The sequence below is a fragment of the Phalangium opilio genome, unplaced genomic scaffold (genome assembly GCF_054372755.1).
Source record: "Phalangium opilio isolate 3A_F unplaced genomic scaffold, DU_Popi_V2 ptg000217l_1, whole genome shotgun sequence".
NCBI lineage: Eukaryota > Metazoa > Arthropoda > Arachnida > Opiliones > Phalangiidae > Phalangium > Phalangium opilio.
In genome coordinates this window covers 935,490-951,763 of record NW_028324218.1, presented here as the reverse complement: position 1 = coordinate 951,763, position 16,274 = coordinate 935,490, and the positions used below count along the sequence as shown (strand labels likewise).

At 40.5% G+C, this 16,274-nt stretch overlaps 1 protein-coding gene across 1 annotated transcript; it reads left to right on the top strand.

The window, feature by feature from the left end:
• Positions 1 to 8: 8 nt before the first annotated feature.
• On the top strand, positions 9 to 16,235 carry LOC149615426 (piwi-like protein 1). Its single transcript, XM_089857235.1, has 11 exons — positions 9 to 413; positions 6,034 to 6,619; positions 6,720 to 6,925; positions 7,006 to 7,285; positions 9,011 to 9,241; positions 9,305 to 9,531; positions 9,747 to 9,898; positions 9,965 to 10,063; positions 10,133 to 10,308; positions 10,371 to 10,519; positions 12,056 to 16,235. Exons 2-8 carry the CDS (start codon positions 6,038 to 6,040, stop codon positions 10,045 to 10,047), a joined length of 1,761 nt encoding a protein of 586 aa, XP_089713361.1. The 5' UTR covers positions 9 to 413; positions 6,034 to 6,037; the 3' UTR covers positions 10,048 to 10,063; positions 10,133 to 10,308; positions 10,371 to 10,519; positions 12,056 to 16,235.
• The last annotated feature ends 39 nt before the right edge of the window (positions 16,236 to 16,274 follow it).

The window sequence follows — 16,274 nt, the reverse complement described above, 5'->3', positions numbered from 1 at the left end:
AAAAAATAGGGGAGGAGTGGAAAGAGGGGCAAAACTTGTCTCGCTTTTCTACCGCGCATCTTCAATGCGCAGTACCGAGGCATTTCCGTTTGAGACATTAAATGGTATCGTAGGTGGCGCTATTGAGCCGGAAACTCCCTCGTACCGCTAGCCTTGCCGCTAGTATAATTTAAGCGAGACATAACTATTTACGCTTGTGGAGCGGGGGAGCTTCCACTCCTCCCTTATATTCTCTGTGGCTTTATAAAGAGAAGACACTGACGCCGTGCCCGTAGAGTAAGAGTAACGTCGTAAACGCGGCAGAGTCGAGATAAGAAGAACAAAGAAGTAAAGAACGGATTCAACTGTACGCGTTAAGTCGTGTCGAATATTTTCGGCTTCCATTTCTTAGATAACGAATAAAAACGTTGAAGGTATGTAATTATTAAGTTATATAAGATTTCTGACAACGAATAGTGAAGCCAGTTAGGTTTAGGACTTAGCTCCACGTGGTCTATTGTCAGAATTACTCGGTTCCAGCTTCGGTTGTCACCAGCGTAAAGCTAAGCCTAGGTTAGTGCGTACTGACATTAGACAAAGGAAATTCTCATTTTACGGATTTTAGATCGTGCACCTTGAGGTTTCTTTTGTCCCTTGTCAGCACTTACAAAGCTTCGTTTTTATAGTCCTACCTTTGCGCGTACTGACAACGGAGTATAATCCTACAGCGTTAAAACAAATTTCCTCACGCGGCTTATTCTTTATTCATGGTTTTAACTCTAACTCAAACTCAAACTGGAACTAGAACTGTTTGAACTTAGCTCTAACTCTAACTCAAACTGGAACTAGAACTGTTTGAATTTAGCTCAAACTCTAACTCTAACTCAAACTGGAACTAGAACTGTTTGAATTTAGCTCAAACTCTAACTCTAACTCAAACTGGAACTAGAACTGTTTGAATTTAGCTCTAACTCTAACTCAAACTGGAACTAGAACTGTTTGAATTTAGCTCAAACTCTAACTCAAACTGGAACTAGAACTGTTTGAACTTAGCTCTAACTCTAACTCAAACTCAAACTGGAACTAGAACTGTTTGAACTTAGCTCTAACTCTAACTCAAACTGGAACTAGAACTGTTTGAACTTAGCTCTAACTCTAACTCAAACTGGAACTAGAACTGTTTGAACTTAGCTCTAACTCTAACTCTAACTCAAACTGGAACTAGAACTGTTTGAACTTAGCTCTAACTCTAACTCTAACTCAAACTGGAACTAGAACTGTTTGAACTTAGCTCTAACTCTAACTCTAACTCAAACTGGAACTAGAACTGTTTGAACTTAGCTCTAACTCTAACTCTAACTCTAACTCAAACTGGAACTAGAACTGTTTGAACTTAGCTCTAACTCAAACTCAAACTGGAACTAGAACTGTTTGAATTTAGCTCAAACTCTAACTCTAACTCAAACTGGAACTAGAACTGTTTGAATTTAGCTCAAACTCTAACTCTAACTCAAACTGGAACTAGAACTGTTTGAATTTAGCTCAAACTCTAACTCTAACTCAAACTGGAACTAGAACTGTTTGAACTTAGCTCTAACTCTAACTCTAACTCAAACTGGAACTAGAACTGTTTGAACTTAGCTCTAACTCTAACTCTAACTCAAACTGGAACTAGAACTGTTTGAACTTAGCTCTAACTCTAACTTTAACTCAAACTGGAACTAGAACTGTTTGAACTTAGCTCTAACTCTAACTCTAACTCAAACTGGAACTAGAACTGTTTGAACTTAGCTCTAACTCTAACTCTAACTCAAACTGGAACTAGAACTGTTTGAACTTAGCTCCAACTCTAACTCAAACTGGAACTAGAACTGTTTGAATTTAGCTCAAACTCTAACTCTAACTCAAACTGGAACTAGAACTGTTTGAATTTAGCTCAAACTCTAACTCTAACTCAAACTGGAACTAGAACTGTTTGAATTTAGCTCAAACTCTAACTCTAACTCAAACTGGAACTAGAACTGTTTGAATTTAGCTCAAACTCTAACTCTAACTCAAACTGGAACTAGAACTGTTTGAACTTAGCTCTAACTCTAACTCAAACTGGAACTAGAACTGTTTGAACTTAGCTCTAACTCTAACTCTAACTCAAACTGGAACTAGAACTGTTTGAACTTAGCTCTAACTCTAACTCTAACTCTAACTCAAACTGGAACTAGAACTGTTTGAACTTAGCTCTAACTCAAACTCAAACTGGAACTAGAACTGTTTGAATTTAGCTCAAACTCTAACTCTAACTCAAACTGGAACTAGAACTGTTTGAATTTAGCTCAAACTCTAACTCTAACTCAAACTGGAACTAGAACTGTTTGAATTTAGCTCAAACTCTAACTCTAACTCAAACTGGAACTAGAACTGTTTGAACTTAGCTCTAACTCTAACTCTAACTCAAACTGGAACTAGAACTGTTTGAACTTAGCTCTAACTCTAACTCTAACTCAAACTGGAACTAGAACTGTTTGAACTTAGCTCTAACTCTAACTCTAACTCAAACTGGAACTAGAACTGTTTGAACTTAGCTCTAACTCTAACTTTAACTCAAACTGGAACTAGAACTGTTTGAACTTAGCTCTAACTCTAACTCTAACTCAAACTGGAACTAGAACTGTTTGAACTTAGCTCTAACTCTAACTCTAACTCAAACTGGAACTAGAACTGTTTGAACTTAGCTCTAACTCTAACTCAAACTGGAACTAGAACTGTTTGAATTTAGCTCAAACTCTAACTCTAACTCAAACTGGAACTAGAACTGTTTGAATTTAGCTCAAACTCTAACTCTAACTCAAACTGGAACTAGAACTGTTTGAATTTAGCTCAAACTCTAACTCTAACTCAAACTGGAACTAGAACTGTTTGAACTTAGCTCTAACTCTAACTCAAACTGGAACTAGAACTGTTTGAACTTAGCTCTAACTCTAACTCTAACTCAAACTGGAACTAGAACTGTTTGAACTTAGCTCTAACTCTAACTCTAACTCTAACTCAAACTGGAACTAGAACTGTTTGAACTTAGCTCTAACTCAAACTCAAACTGGAACTAGAACTGTTTGAATTTAGCTCAAACTCTAACTCTAACTCAAACTGGAACTAGAACTGTTTGAATTTAGCTCAAACTCTAACTCTAACTCAAACTGGAACTAGAACTGTTTGAACTTAGCTCTAACTCTAACTCTAACTCAAACTGGAACTAGAACTGTTTGAACTTAGCTCTAACTCTAACTCTAACTCAAACTGGAACTAGAACTGTTTGAACTTAGCTCTAACTCTAACTTTAACTCAAACTGGAACTAGAACTGTTTGAACTTAGCTCTAACTCTAACTCTAACTCAAACTGGAACTAGAACTGTTTGAACTTAGCTCTAACTCTAACTCTAACTCAAACTGGAACTAGAACTGTTTGAACTTAGCTCTAACTCTAACTCAAACTGGAACTAGAACTGTTTGAATTTAGCTCAAACTCTAACTCTAACTCAAACTGGAACTAGAACTGTTTGAATTTAGCTCAAACTCTAACTCTAACTCAAACTGGAACTAGAACTGTTTGAATTTAGCTCAAACTCTAACTCTAACTCAAACTGGAACTAGAACTGTTTGAATTTAGCTCAAACTCTAACTCTAACTCAAACTGGAACTAGAACTGTTTGAACTTAGCTCTAACTCTAACTCAAACTGGAACTAGAACTGTTTGAACTTAGCTCTAACTCTAACTCTAACTCAAACTGGAACTAGAACTGTTTGAACTTAGCTCTAACTCTAACTCTAACTCTAACTCAAACTGGAACTAGAACTGTTTGAACTTAGCTCTAACTCAAACTCAAACTGGAACTAGAACTGTTTGAATTTAGCTCAAACTCTAACTCTAACTCAAACTGGAACTAGAACTGTTTGAATTTAGCTCAAACTCTAACTCTAACTCAAACTGGAACTAGAACTGTTTGAATTTAGCTCAAACTCTAACTCTAACTCAAACTGGAACTAGAACTGTTTGAATTTAGCTCAAACTCTAACTCTAACTCAAACTGGAACTAGAACTGTTTGAACTTAGCTCTAACTCTAACTCTAACTCAAACTGGAACTAGAACTGTTTGAACTTAGCTCTAACTCTAACTCTAACTCAAACTGGAACTAGAACTGTTTGAACTTAGCTCTAACTCTAACTCTAACTCAAACTGGAACTAGAACTGTTTGAACTTAGCTCTAACTCTAACTTTAACTCAAACTGGAACTAGAACTGTTTGAACTTAGCTCTAACTCTAACTCTAACTCAAACTGGAACTAGAACTGTTTGAACTTAGCTCTAACTCTAACTCTAACTCAAACTGGAACTAGAACTGTTTGAACTTAGCTCTAACTCTAACTCAAACTGGAACTAGAACTGTTTGAATTTAGCTCAAACTCTAACTCTAACTCAAACTGGAACTAGAACTGTTTGAATTTAGCTCAAACTCTAACTCTAACTCAAACTGGAACTAGAACTGTTTGAATTTAGCTCAAACTCTAACTCTAACTCAAACTGGAACTAGAACTGTTTGAACTTAGCTCTAACTCTAACTCAAACTGGAACTAGAACTGTTTGAACTTAGCTCTAACTCTAACTCTAACTCAAACTGGAACTAGAACTGTTTGAACTTAGCTCTAACTCTAACTCTAACTCTAACTCAAACTGGAACTAGAACTGTTTGAACTTAGCTCTAACTCAAACTCAAACTGGAACTAGAACTGTTTGAATTTAGCTCAAACTCTAACTCTAACTCAAACTGGAACTAGAACTGTTTGAATTTAGCTCAAACTCTAACTCTAACTCAAACTGGAACTAGAACTGTTTGAATTTAGCTCAAACTCTAACTCTAACTCAAACTGGAACTAGAACTGTTTGAACTTAGCTCTAACTCTAACTCTAACTCAAACTGGAACTAGAACTGTTTGAACTTAGCTCTAACTCTAACTCAAACTGGAACTAGAACTGTTTGAATTTAGCTCAAACTCTAACTCTAACTCAAACTGGAACTAGAACTGTTTGAATTTAGCTCAAACTCTAACTCTAATTCAAACTGGAACTAGAACTGTTTGAATTTAGCTCAAACTCTAACTCTAACTCAAACTGGAACTAGAACTGTTTGAATTTAGCTCAAACTCTAACTCTAACTCAAACTGGAACTAGAACTGTTTGAACTTAGCTCAAACTCTAACTCAAACTCAAACTGGAACTAGAACTGTCTGAACTTAGCTCAAACTCTAACTCAAACTCAAACTGGAAATAGAACTGTTTGAACTTAGCTCTAACTCTAACTCAAACTCAAACTGGAAATAGAACTGTTTGAACTTAACTCTAACTCAAACTCCAACTGGAAATAGAACTGTTTGAACTTAACTCTAACTCAAACTCAAACTGGAAATAGAACTGTTTGAACTTAGCTCTAACTCTAACTCAAACTGGAACTAGAACTGTTTGAACTTAGCTCTAACTCTAACTCAAACTGGAACTAGAACTGTTTGAACTTAGCTCTAACTCTAACTCTAACTCAAACTGGAACTAGAACTGTTTGAATTTAGCTCAAACTCTAACTCAAACTGGAACTAGAACTAGAACTGTTTGAACTTGGCTCTAACTCAAACTGAAACTAGAACTTAATTTATTTTGAACTATTTAATTAATCAATAAATTAATTTGTTTTAAGAAGTTTAAAATTAATTTAATTTATGTAGATTTGTTTTATTTTTTTTTTTTTTTTCAACAAAAGGCTTGTAAGGTAACAGGGTTCATACAAACCTGGAAAACTCAGGGAAATAAAAAGTTGACAATAACTTAGTCAAAACTCGGGAATTTTTAGTAAAATTCGGGGAAATTTGTGAGGTTTGACTAAGTTTGATCTGAGGTGATTGCCTATGGGAAAAAACGTTTTAAACTTAGGCAAACGTATGGGTGAAAAACCTGTCGGGGAAATCGGTATTCCTTGCATGAACCCACTGTGAAATTAACTTTAAATCCTGTAGAACAATGGCCGATTCAGACAACCCTGTCGGAAGGTCGCGAGCACGCGCCCGCGGACGTGCCAGGGGTCAAAAACCACCCGAACCAGCCAGACGTCCAACGGACGTTATCGCAATTACCACTCCGGCCAGCCAATTCCCGGCGGTAGTTCGCCCCCCTGTTTCCCAACCCCCTCAACCAGCGGGGGCTGGACGCGCCCTCCATCGAGGAGGTGTGACGTCAGAAGCTAGATTAGATGGGGCCGCCGCCGCCGCCTCGGTACAAGCCATAACCACTGGTATGGAGGCAGTTACAGTTGGCCAACCGGGTGGACGTGGCGCCATGAGAGGACGCCCACCCGCCAAGGACGAGGTTCATTGCCGACCCCCGAGCTGCGTTGATAAAAGGGGAACCGATCTACTAACCAACTACGCCAAAGTCACGTCCGCCTTTGGGTCTGACTTCATCTTCTATCAGTATCGCGTGGACTTTAGTCCGTCAATTGAATCGTCAAAAATGCTCTTTGATCATTTGGACGTCATTGGACGAAGTTTCGTTTTTGATGGCATGGAAGATCTGAAAACCACCACTACTCGTCTTCCAAAGGATGTAAGTAATTGGAAATTTCGGGGCATTATATGGGGGAAACGTGGAAAATTCGGGGCGTTATATGGGTGAGGTTTCTTTAATGGTTTTCGTTTGTGTTTAGGAGCTGATTTTATGGTCCAAATGCACAACGTACGACGAAAACATTCAGATTACCGTTAAGCATACTGGGGAGTTGAATGGGCGTCACCCTGAAGTGTTGCGTTTAACGAATACTCAGCAAAGAAAGAACTTTTTGCATATGGGCTTTGTCGCCATGGGTCGTAATATGTTTGATAAAGAAGCGGCGCTTCCAATTGAACAATACAAGTAAGAACCTTTTTAGTTTGCGGTGGCGACCTTGGGATTAGTTGTTAAGGTTGGTCTTGAATGGCCCGTTTTCTTTTCAGGATTGAGCTATGGCCCGGAGTCTTGACTGCTATTCGCGTGTACGAGAACAGCCTTTTGATGGTGGTCGACGTCATTCACAAGGTTGTTGTTTTGCAACAGCTTCGCCAACGTTACGCTAGAGATAAGAACAATTACCTTCAAAATTGCTCGAAGGAATTGGCCGGTTGCATCGTCAACAAGACTTACTCCTTGGATGATTTTGACAGCACCAAGTGTCCAACTGATACTTTCGAAACGAGGAAGACCGCATTGATCAGTTACGTGGAGGACTACAAGAAGGTGAGGAATTCTCAAAGCAGGCTTTATAATAAGGTTCATACAAGTCGGGGGAAAAAAACTGAGAAATTTATGGGGAAAAACGTGGTTTACGCGGGGGCGAAGAACGTGGAAAAATTGGGGCGAAAAAAACGCGGAAAAATTGGGGCGATGAAACGCGGAAAAATTGGGGCGATGAAACGCGGAAAAATTGGGGCGATGAAACGTGGAAAAATTGGGGCGAAAAAACGTGGAAAAATTGGGGCGAAAAAACGTGGAAAAATTGGGGCGAAAAAACGTGGAAAAATTGGGGCGAAAAAACGTGGAAAAATTGGGGCGATGAAACGCGGAAAAAATTGGGGCGATGAAACGCGGAAAAAATTGGGGCGAAAAAAACGCGGAAAAAATTGGGGCGATGAAACGCGGAAAAAATTGGGGCGATGAAACGCGGAAAAAATTGGGGCGATGAAACGCGGAAAAAATTGGGGCGATGAAACGCGGAAAAAATTGGGGCGATGAAACGCGGAAAAAATTGGGGCGATGAAACGCGGAAAAAATTGGGGCGATGAAACGCGGAAAAAATTGGGGCGATGAAACGCGGAAAAAATTGGGGCGATGAAACGCGGAAAAAATTGGGGCGATGAAACGCGGAAAAAATTGGGGCGATGAAACGCGGAAAAAATTGGGGCGATGAAACGCGGAAAAAATTGGGGCGATGAAACGCGGAAAAAATTGGGGCGATGAAACGCGGAAAAAATTGGGGCGATGAAACGCGGAAAAATTGGGGCGATGAAACGCGGAAAAATTGTCTGAATAACTCAAATGGGGTGTTATTATTAGACGACTCTGAAGAAGAAATATTTGAAAGTATGTTTGTTAATTAGTTTGTTCTTAATGTAAACTGGACCTTTGTATTGAATTTAATTCAAATTGTTTCAGATTAGTATAATTAAAGATCTCAATTAAATTAGGTCTAATTTACCAATATTTATTCTAAAAGGGAATCACACTTTTAGGAAAGGTGGAAAATGGCTTGTTGATATTATAATCTTAATATCACAATTAGGTAACATTAATAGAACTTTCTCCTTGTTCTTTTTGGGTGACATGCGGTATTTTTTATCTATTTCTATAAAAATTGGAGCGATGAAACGTGGAAAAATTGGGGCGATGAAACGTGGAAAAATTGGGGCGATGAAACGTGGAAAAATTGGGGCGATGAAACGTGGAAAAATTGGGGCGATGAAACGTGGAAAAATTGGGGCGATGAAACGTGGAAAAATTGGGGCGATGAAACGTGGAAAAATTGGGGCGATGAAACGTGGAAAAATTGGGGCGATGAAACGTGGAAAAATTGGGGCGATGAAACGTGGAAAAATTGGGGCGATGAAACGTGGAAAAATTGGGGCGATGAAACGTGGAAAAATTGGGGCGATGAAACGTGGAAAAATTGGGGCGATGAAACGTGGAAAAATTGGGGCGATGAAACGTGGAAAAATTGGGGCGATGAAACGTGGAAAAATTGGGGCGATGAAACGTGGAAAAATTGGGGCGATGAAACGTGGAAAAATTGGGGCGATGAAACGTGGAAAAATTGGGGCGATGAAACGTGGAAAAATTGGGGCGATGAAACGTGGAAAAATTGGGGCGATGAAACGTGGAAAAATTGGGGCGAAAAAACGTGGAAATCGGTTTTCATAAAGTTGTATGAAATAATGGTATCTACGGTTTCTTTTTCTTGTTTTGTAGCAATACGATATTACCATTAGTGATCTTCAACCTAAAGAACGAGATTTTCGTTCGGACGCTAAAGACGTCGTTTATTTGATTCCTCAACTGTGCGTCATGACTGGTTTAACCGACATCATGAGAAGCCATTTCAATTTGATGAGGGAAGTGGCGACAACGACTCGTCCCGGACCTAGAAGCCGCGTTGAAATGGTCAAGAGCTTCATGAATCGCTGTCTTACCAACGCCAAGGTAAATTATTGTCAAATTTTAATTGGCGCGTCGCGTTCTTAACTAACTTAATTAACTATTCAGGTTAAAGAGGATATGGAAAAATGGGGAATAAGTTACGGAAGCGAACCATTGCAGTTGCAAGAAAAAATCATTCAAGGAAGGTCGGAGTTTTCTGCCAAAGACAGGGATTTTGGCAAGGATAATCCTCGTCACATGGACAAGTTCGCGATCATTTCGACCGAACGCGATCGTCCAAATTGCGACGAGTTGTATGAAACGTTCAAGATGAATGTCGCTGCTCCAAAAATGTAATTTTATTGATTTTTAATTAATAGTACTTGCTTTTAACTTGTAGTATTCGCGTCGCGGCTGCAAAAACTTTTATCTTACAGTACTTACTTTCCTATTTTTAAAATTATTATTTAAAATTAAATTTTATTATTAAAAGTGGAGAGAGAGAGAGAGTACTGACATTGAAGGTATGAAGTACTATATTTAAAAATATAATTTTAAATTATTTTAGAATGAGCGTCAGTGACGACAGAACGACGTCATTCCTCAACGAAATCAAAGAGGCGTTTAAGATGGGAGCCACCCTTATTGTGGCCATTGTGCCAAACAACAAAGAGGATCGTTATGACGCCATCAAGAAACTTTGTTGCATCGAATGCCCTGGTCATTATTTAATTTAATTTAATTAAATTAAATTAAGTTAACCACGTCAATTATTAACAATTTCAGATCCCACGGAGTTAGTGTGTTTATTACTGCTACTACTACGAAGCCATTTTTGGGTTGGAGGTAAATGCGCAACAAGTTGTTAAGAACGCGATCAAACAGGTATCGGATCTTTATTTTCTTCCCGAAAAATAACCGTGATTAAATAATAAAATAATTTAAATCCTTTAGCTTCTCAGGACCGACATCAGGGATGTTAATAAAATGACCGAATATCTTCAACTAGATCATGAAGCAAGAAAAAAATTAAACGCTCGATGTCAAGAGCTTGAAACTAATTTTGAAATTGTCCAAGATGAAAACAAAGCGTTACTCCTTGAACGTGAAGAGCTTCTACAAGATGCTAGGTTCGTTAGAGACTTTAGCAATTTATTTCTTAGACTCTTAATTCTTGATTAAACAAATTTAGCACTGTGGCTGGAAAACTCCTTCAACAAAAGAATCGTAGGCTTCATTGTTTACAAGAAGAAGTCTTCCACCTGGAAAACGCCATATATGAATACAAGGCGGAAGTCCAGGTTTTGAGGAAAGAACTGACAAATTTGCAACTGAAAAATGGTTAGTCGGGGTTATTTGAATATTAACATTTTAACCTTGCTTGTAGCCCCACTTTTCAAATAACCCCGGAGCTTGTAGCCCCACTTTTCAAATAACCCCGGAGCTTGTAGCCCCACTTTTCAAATAACCCCGGAGCTTGTAGCCCCACTTTTCAAATAACCCCGGAGCTTGTAGCCCCACTTTTCAAATAACCCCGGAGCTTGTAGCCCCACTTTTCAAATAACCCCGGAGCTTGTAGCCCCACTTTTCAAATAACCCCGGAGCTTGTAGCCCCACTTTTCAAATAACCCCGGAGCTTGTAGCCCCACTTTTCAAATAACCCCGGAGCTTGTAGCCCCACTTTTCAAATAACCCCGGAGCTTGTAGCCCCACTTTTCAAATAACCCCGGAGCTTGTAGCCCCACTTTTCAAATAACCCCGGAGCTTGTAGCCCCACTTTTCAAATAACCCCGGAGCTTGTAGCCCCACTTTTCAAATAACCCCGGAGCTTGTAGCCCCACTTTTCAAATAACCCCGGAGCTTGTAGCCCCACTTTTCAAATAACCCCGGAGCTTGTAGCCCCACTTTTCAAATAACCCCGGAGCTTGTAGCCCCACTTTTCAAATAACCCCGGAGCTTGTAGGGCTTATCAGCTCCGGGGGAAATTTGCCAGTAGGGCTTATCAGCTCCGGGGGAAATTTGAAAGTAGGGCTTATCAGCTCCGGGGGAAATTTGCCAGTAGGGCTTATCAGCTCCGGGGGAAATTTGCCAGTAGGGCTTATCAGCTCCGGGGGAAATTTGCCAGTAGGGCTTATCAGCTCCGGGGGAAATTTGCCAGTAGGGCTTATCAGCTCCGGGGGAAATTTGCCAGTAGGGCTTATCAGCTCCGGGGGAAATTTGCCAGTAGGGCTTATCAGCTCCGGGGGAAATTTGCCAGTAGGGCTTGTCAGCTCCGGGGGAATTTGCCAGTAGGGCTTATCAGATCAATAAGGGGAAAACTCCGGCCTATATGAACGACTTCCTTACTAAACAAACGGAAATGCATAACCATTCAACTAGATCCAGCAACAATAATTTCCACGTAGAAGACCTTCAAACAACATTAAGAAAAAAAAGTGCAAAATTTCGCGGTATAACCTTATGGAACAAGCTGCCCCAATATCTAAAAAACATTGAATCGATAACCCTATTTAAAAAAGAGTTAACTAAATTTTTAAAAACTTAAATGTATTTTTTATTCTATTTTAGTCTTGAGTTAATTTAAATTATAAGGACACCTTTGTAAACCAGATTTTATCTGAAAGGATTTCTCCGAAATAAAAGCCGTTATTATTATTTGAAAGTAGGGATGTAAGGTCCGGGGAAATTTGCCAGTAGGGCTTATCAGCTCCGGGGGAAATTTGAAAGTAGGGATGTAAGGTCCGGAAGAAATTAGCCTAAATTACCCGGGAATTTTTAAAAAATAGCCTAAATTACCCGGGAATTTTTAAGAAATAGCCTAAATTGGTGGAAAAGCATCGTAATCGAAATTTCTAATAATTGAGCTTTATTTTGCAGTTAAAAACCAGGGCATCGCGATACAAGACTGGAAAAAGATGATTTTACATTTTCTAAATTCAAAATTTCGAATAGTCCTTTGGAAACGCGGCGTCCGGCGAAAAGCCCACTGTGTCTGGACCCGCAGCCTTTAAACCAGAACATACGTCGGGAACATTATCAGATTCCTACTAAAGAGGAAATCGAAGCGGAATTAGCAGGCGCCAAATACTTTTCGAAGTTGGACGCTGCGTCTGGCTTTTATCAGATCCCACTAGACGAAAACAGTCGGTTACTGACGACGTTCAACACACCGAATGGGCGCTACTGCTTCACACGTTTGCCTTTTGGAATCTCATCGGCACCTGAAATATTTTACAAGGTGTTCAGTCAAATTTTTGATGGAGTCAAGCAAGCAAGCATGATGACGTTCTAGTATGGGGTAAAACTCGGAACGATCATGATCAACAGTTGCGAGAGGCAAACAATGGAAGGACCTAGTTGTAGCCGATGCTCTATCCAGATCGAGCTTGCCATTAACTCACGGCGACGCTACGCTATGTCAGATATTGATCTGACGAGCTCGAGGTTCACGTCAATTCCGTACTCAGGTCCCTACCAGTTAGTGACGCTATGTTAAAGCTCATCAAGGAAGAGACTAGTAAGGATCCCGTTTTAACGAGGGTTAGAGACCATATCAGAACAGGCTGGAAACCCCATATGCCACAGTGCACGCAGAGGAACCCGCATGGTTATACCGACGTCGCTCCGGGAACGCATGCTGGACATAATCCATGATGGCCATCTGGGAATTGAAAAATGCAGACGCCGCGCCAGACAGGCGTTGTATTGGCCGAATATCAACGCTGATATTGAGCGTACTTGCAAGAGTTGCTCAACATGCGACAAGTATCAGTATACCCAGCCCCAAGAGCCGTTAATTATGCGCCCGTTGCCAATGGATCCATGGGAGCGCGTGGGCACTGATATATTTCATTATCAAGATAAGGACTATCTCGTCGTAATTGATGGCTATTCCAATTACCTGGAAGTAGATGACATTAAGTCACTTGGAGCCCCAACCATCATCCATTGCCTAAAGAAGCATTTTGGAAGGCACGGCATCCCACGGGAGGTTCTTTCGGATAACGTTCCGTTTGGCTCACAAGAGTTCCAGTTATTCTCTAAGGAGTATGGGTTCACGCACACCACCTCTAGTCCCAAATACCCGCAATCAAATGGGCTGGCGGAAAAGGGTGTACAAATTGCCAAACGTTTGCTCAAGAAAGCTAAGCAAGACTATGAGTTGGGTCTCTTAAGTTACCGCAACACTTCAACACGACCTTCAATGGTCATGCAATACAGGTTTACAGGTTTAAATTGTTCGCCGTACAATGGTACGCCCTTTTGAATCAGGGCGGCTCCCTAAAAGTGGGGGAGCGCAGCAGAAGTTAATATGTTAAACAATATGCGCGAATGTTACACTGTTTGTGGTGGCAGCGGGGGAACGGAAGCCTTGAGACCTACCGGTCCAGAAAATGCGGTATATATGAGTCGGGGTGGGCGCGTCGCCAGGCTTCGTTTTTGGTCCACCAGGTCGTGAGGATGGCCCGAACGGCGTCGTGGTCCCAAACGGAGCCCTCCAGACCCAGGACGACTTCCAACGGGCTACCACGATTGACACGGCGCCAATTGGAGGTCGCGGATGAGGCACACGTCTCTGGACACGCCATTAGGACCACAGATGCGACAGGTGCGCTGGTAATCGCCGAAGTCGGCGCGGCGGACACCCGTAAGCAGGGACCCCGTCCGTGCCTGGAAAAGGAGGCCTCCTCCGTGAGAGCCATCATAGCAGGCCTCCACTGAGGGATGCGCTTTAGCCGCGTAGTGCCGTAGGCTTTGCTTGGCGGAGATTGCGGAGCGCCACGTCCGTTCGGCGTGCTCGGTTGTTTCCCCGTCGACTTGGCTGGCCCAGGTGTCATAGGATGTTGCGTCACCCCTAGCGGTGCCGACCCCATATTTCCTATCCAACGCCGCGACGCGGAAAGTCCATGAGGTCTCTAGACCGTTGGCACGAATGGACTCGTACACTTGTTTGGCCAATCTGACTTGGGGGAGGAACTTTAGGCGGCCGAGGTACCTGAGTTTGGAACGAGCTTCTCGGGCCTCCATTGCAAAGGCCGATGGCAAAGTTCCAAGATAGGTCCTGACAACAAGAAACGTCTTTAATATGGAATAGGCCCTAAGCCGTTCGTATGCTATTTTTATAAATAATGTCTGATAAGTCCAAAAAGGGCGTTTTTGAGTTGAAAATGTCCTATTACATTTTGCAAGTAATTATTAGAATACTCTACAGGGGAATGTTCACTAGACGTGGTTTGGTGATACACAAATTTTCATGAAAATAAGTTTTGTTTAATTTTTTAAGTACAAGAATTAGAAATATACAAAAAACGGTATTTAACCAATGTTTTGACCAAAGTTGATCAAATTTGAACGTGAAAAAGTTAGATTTAGGCCTAGGATTGTTCTAAAAGGAGCTCATTTCAATCATTGATAAGGGGATTGTTGACCATTCTGTTGTCTTCTTCTGGTACACGTTCAGAATACAAACTTAAATGAAACCTAACTTAAGTTTTCGGGCGCCTCTTCTGGCATTACATCGCGCAATACATCCATTGCAGCACTAAACATATCACGTGTTATTTCCAAGTTAGCCTCATTCCAAGCAGTTGTCTGGAAAATGTATATATCATGATTAGCGATGAATTTAACGGCGACTTTTTTAAGTTTTTCCATTTCGTATTTTATTGCAATTAGCAGAATTTCTACGGCGTTTTCCCGGTTGATCAGTGTTTGCAGTCGGTCACCGCATATCTCTCGTAGATCTCTCATGAAAAAGAGATAGGCGGCGTGTATCAATGTTTGGCAAGTGTTGTCTATATTTGATGGAATTTTTCCGGTGTAGATGAAATATAGTAAATCGTAGACGGTGCGGACACCGTCGTCCAGCCTGTTAAGTTTTCCTTGGCTTCCTTCATGTCGCTTGAGAACATAGTTTTGAAATACTCGGATTTGGCTGCAAGTAGTAATTTGTGGCAGCCTGCAGTGGTGGGCAAATTCGCGAATTTTTCGATCATTCGCCGAATTCCCCCCCCCCCCTCGGCTTGGTAGTAAAACATCATTCGCGATTTGCCCAACACTGGACTACTGGCAGGGAAACTGTTCTTTTTTTATCACGCAGTCGCTAAGAAAGTTACCGTTCATGAAGTTATCAAGTTCAAGGGTGTTAGCATTTTTTTTAGTCGTTTAACTCTACGCTAGATGTCACTAGCGTTCCTATATTTTCTCAGTTGATTGTAAACCCCCACTCTCTTCCCCCCCCCCTCATTTTTTTGGTACGCGAGCCTAAGGTAAAACACGACTCACGAGGGTACTTTTTTTTAGTAGTCAGCCTGACTAGTGTGCCCCCCTATCCCAATTTTTTTTAGTAGTCACTGACTAGTGGGGGAAAAATTGGGGGTATAAAAACAAGATGGTAAGGTAATGTATATATTTGCTTTACCACTAAAGCACAGAAAACAGAAACGTGACACGTCTGAATGAAAGTAGGATTTTATTAATACCAGTTGAGTAAATGACTAAAGGGTCGTGGGATTCTCTTAATCTCTTCCCCCTGTCTTAAATTCCGTTCCTTTGCCGTTATATGAAAACGCGTATAGACTTGTCAAATGTTTAGCTCTATTAAAAATTATTTTGAGACGCATGGTTTACGAATATTTGGGACATTATTTTACTAGTCAAGTTGACTAGTGAGCCCCCAGATTTCGATTTATTTTAGTAGTCAAATGCCTTGACTAGTGCCTTATGTAGAGCCCTGATGGCGGGCCCTACAAACAGTATCAAGCAATGTTGCGCTATTAAAAATTGCGACAATTCTTTCTTCAGATTCCCAAAAGATTTAGTAAGGTAATAAATATTTATAATAGTAACAAAAATAGGTAAAAATTGGTTTTTGTTGTTAAATTATGATTTTGCCCTTTAGCCTAATATTTTTACCAACTAACCGTAGACCTGTATTTAAGGCAATTTAATTAAACTTATGTTTTACTCTATAATCAAAAATTAATTAAAAAATAGCTAAAATGTATCCAATTTAATTAATTTCTGTTTTACAAATAAAATGCTTTTACTTTTGTTCTTTCCCGATTTCACCCATAGATTTAATTAAAAAATTACA

Bases quoted from the DNA above. Each gene is read 5' to 3' on its own strand.
- LOC149615426 (XM_089857235.1), top strand. From the start codon at position 6,038: ATGGCCGATTCAGACAACCCTGTCGGAAGGTCGCGAGCACGCGCCCGC. The intron at 6,620-6,719 runs GTAAGTAATTGG...GTTTGTGTTTAG, and splicing joins CTACTCGTCTTCCAAAGGAT to GAGCTGATTTTATGGTCCAA. The intron at 9,242-9,304 runs GTAAATTATTGT...TTAACTATTCAG, and splicing joins GCTGTCTTACCAACGCCAAG to GTTAAAGAGGATATGGAAAA.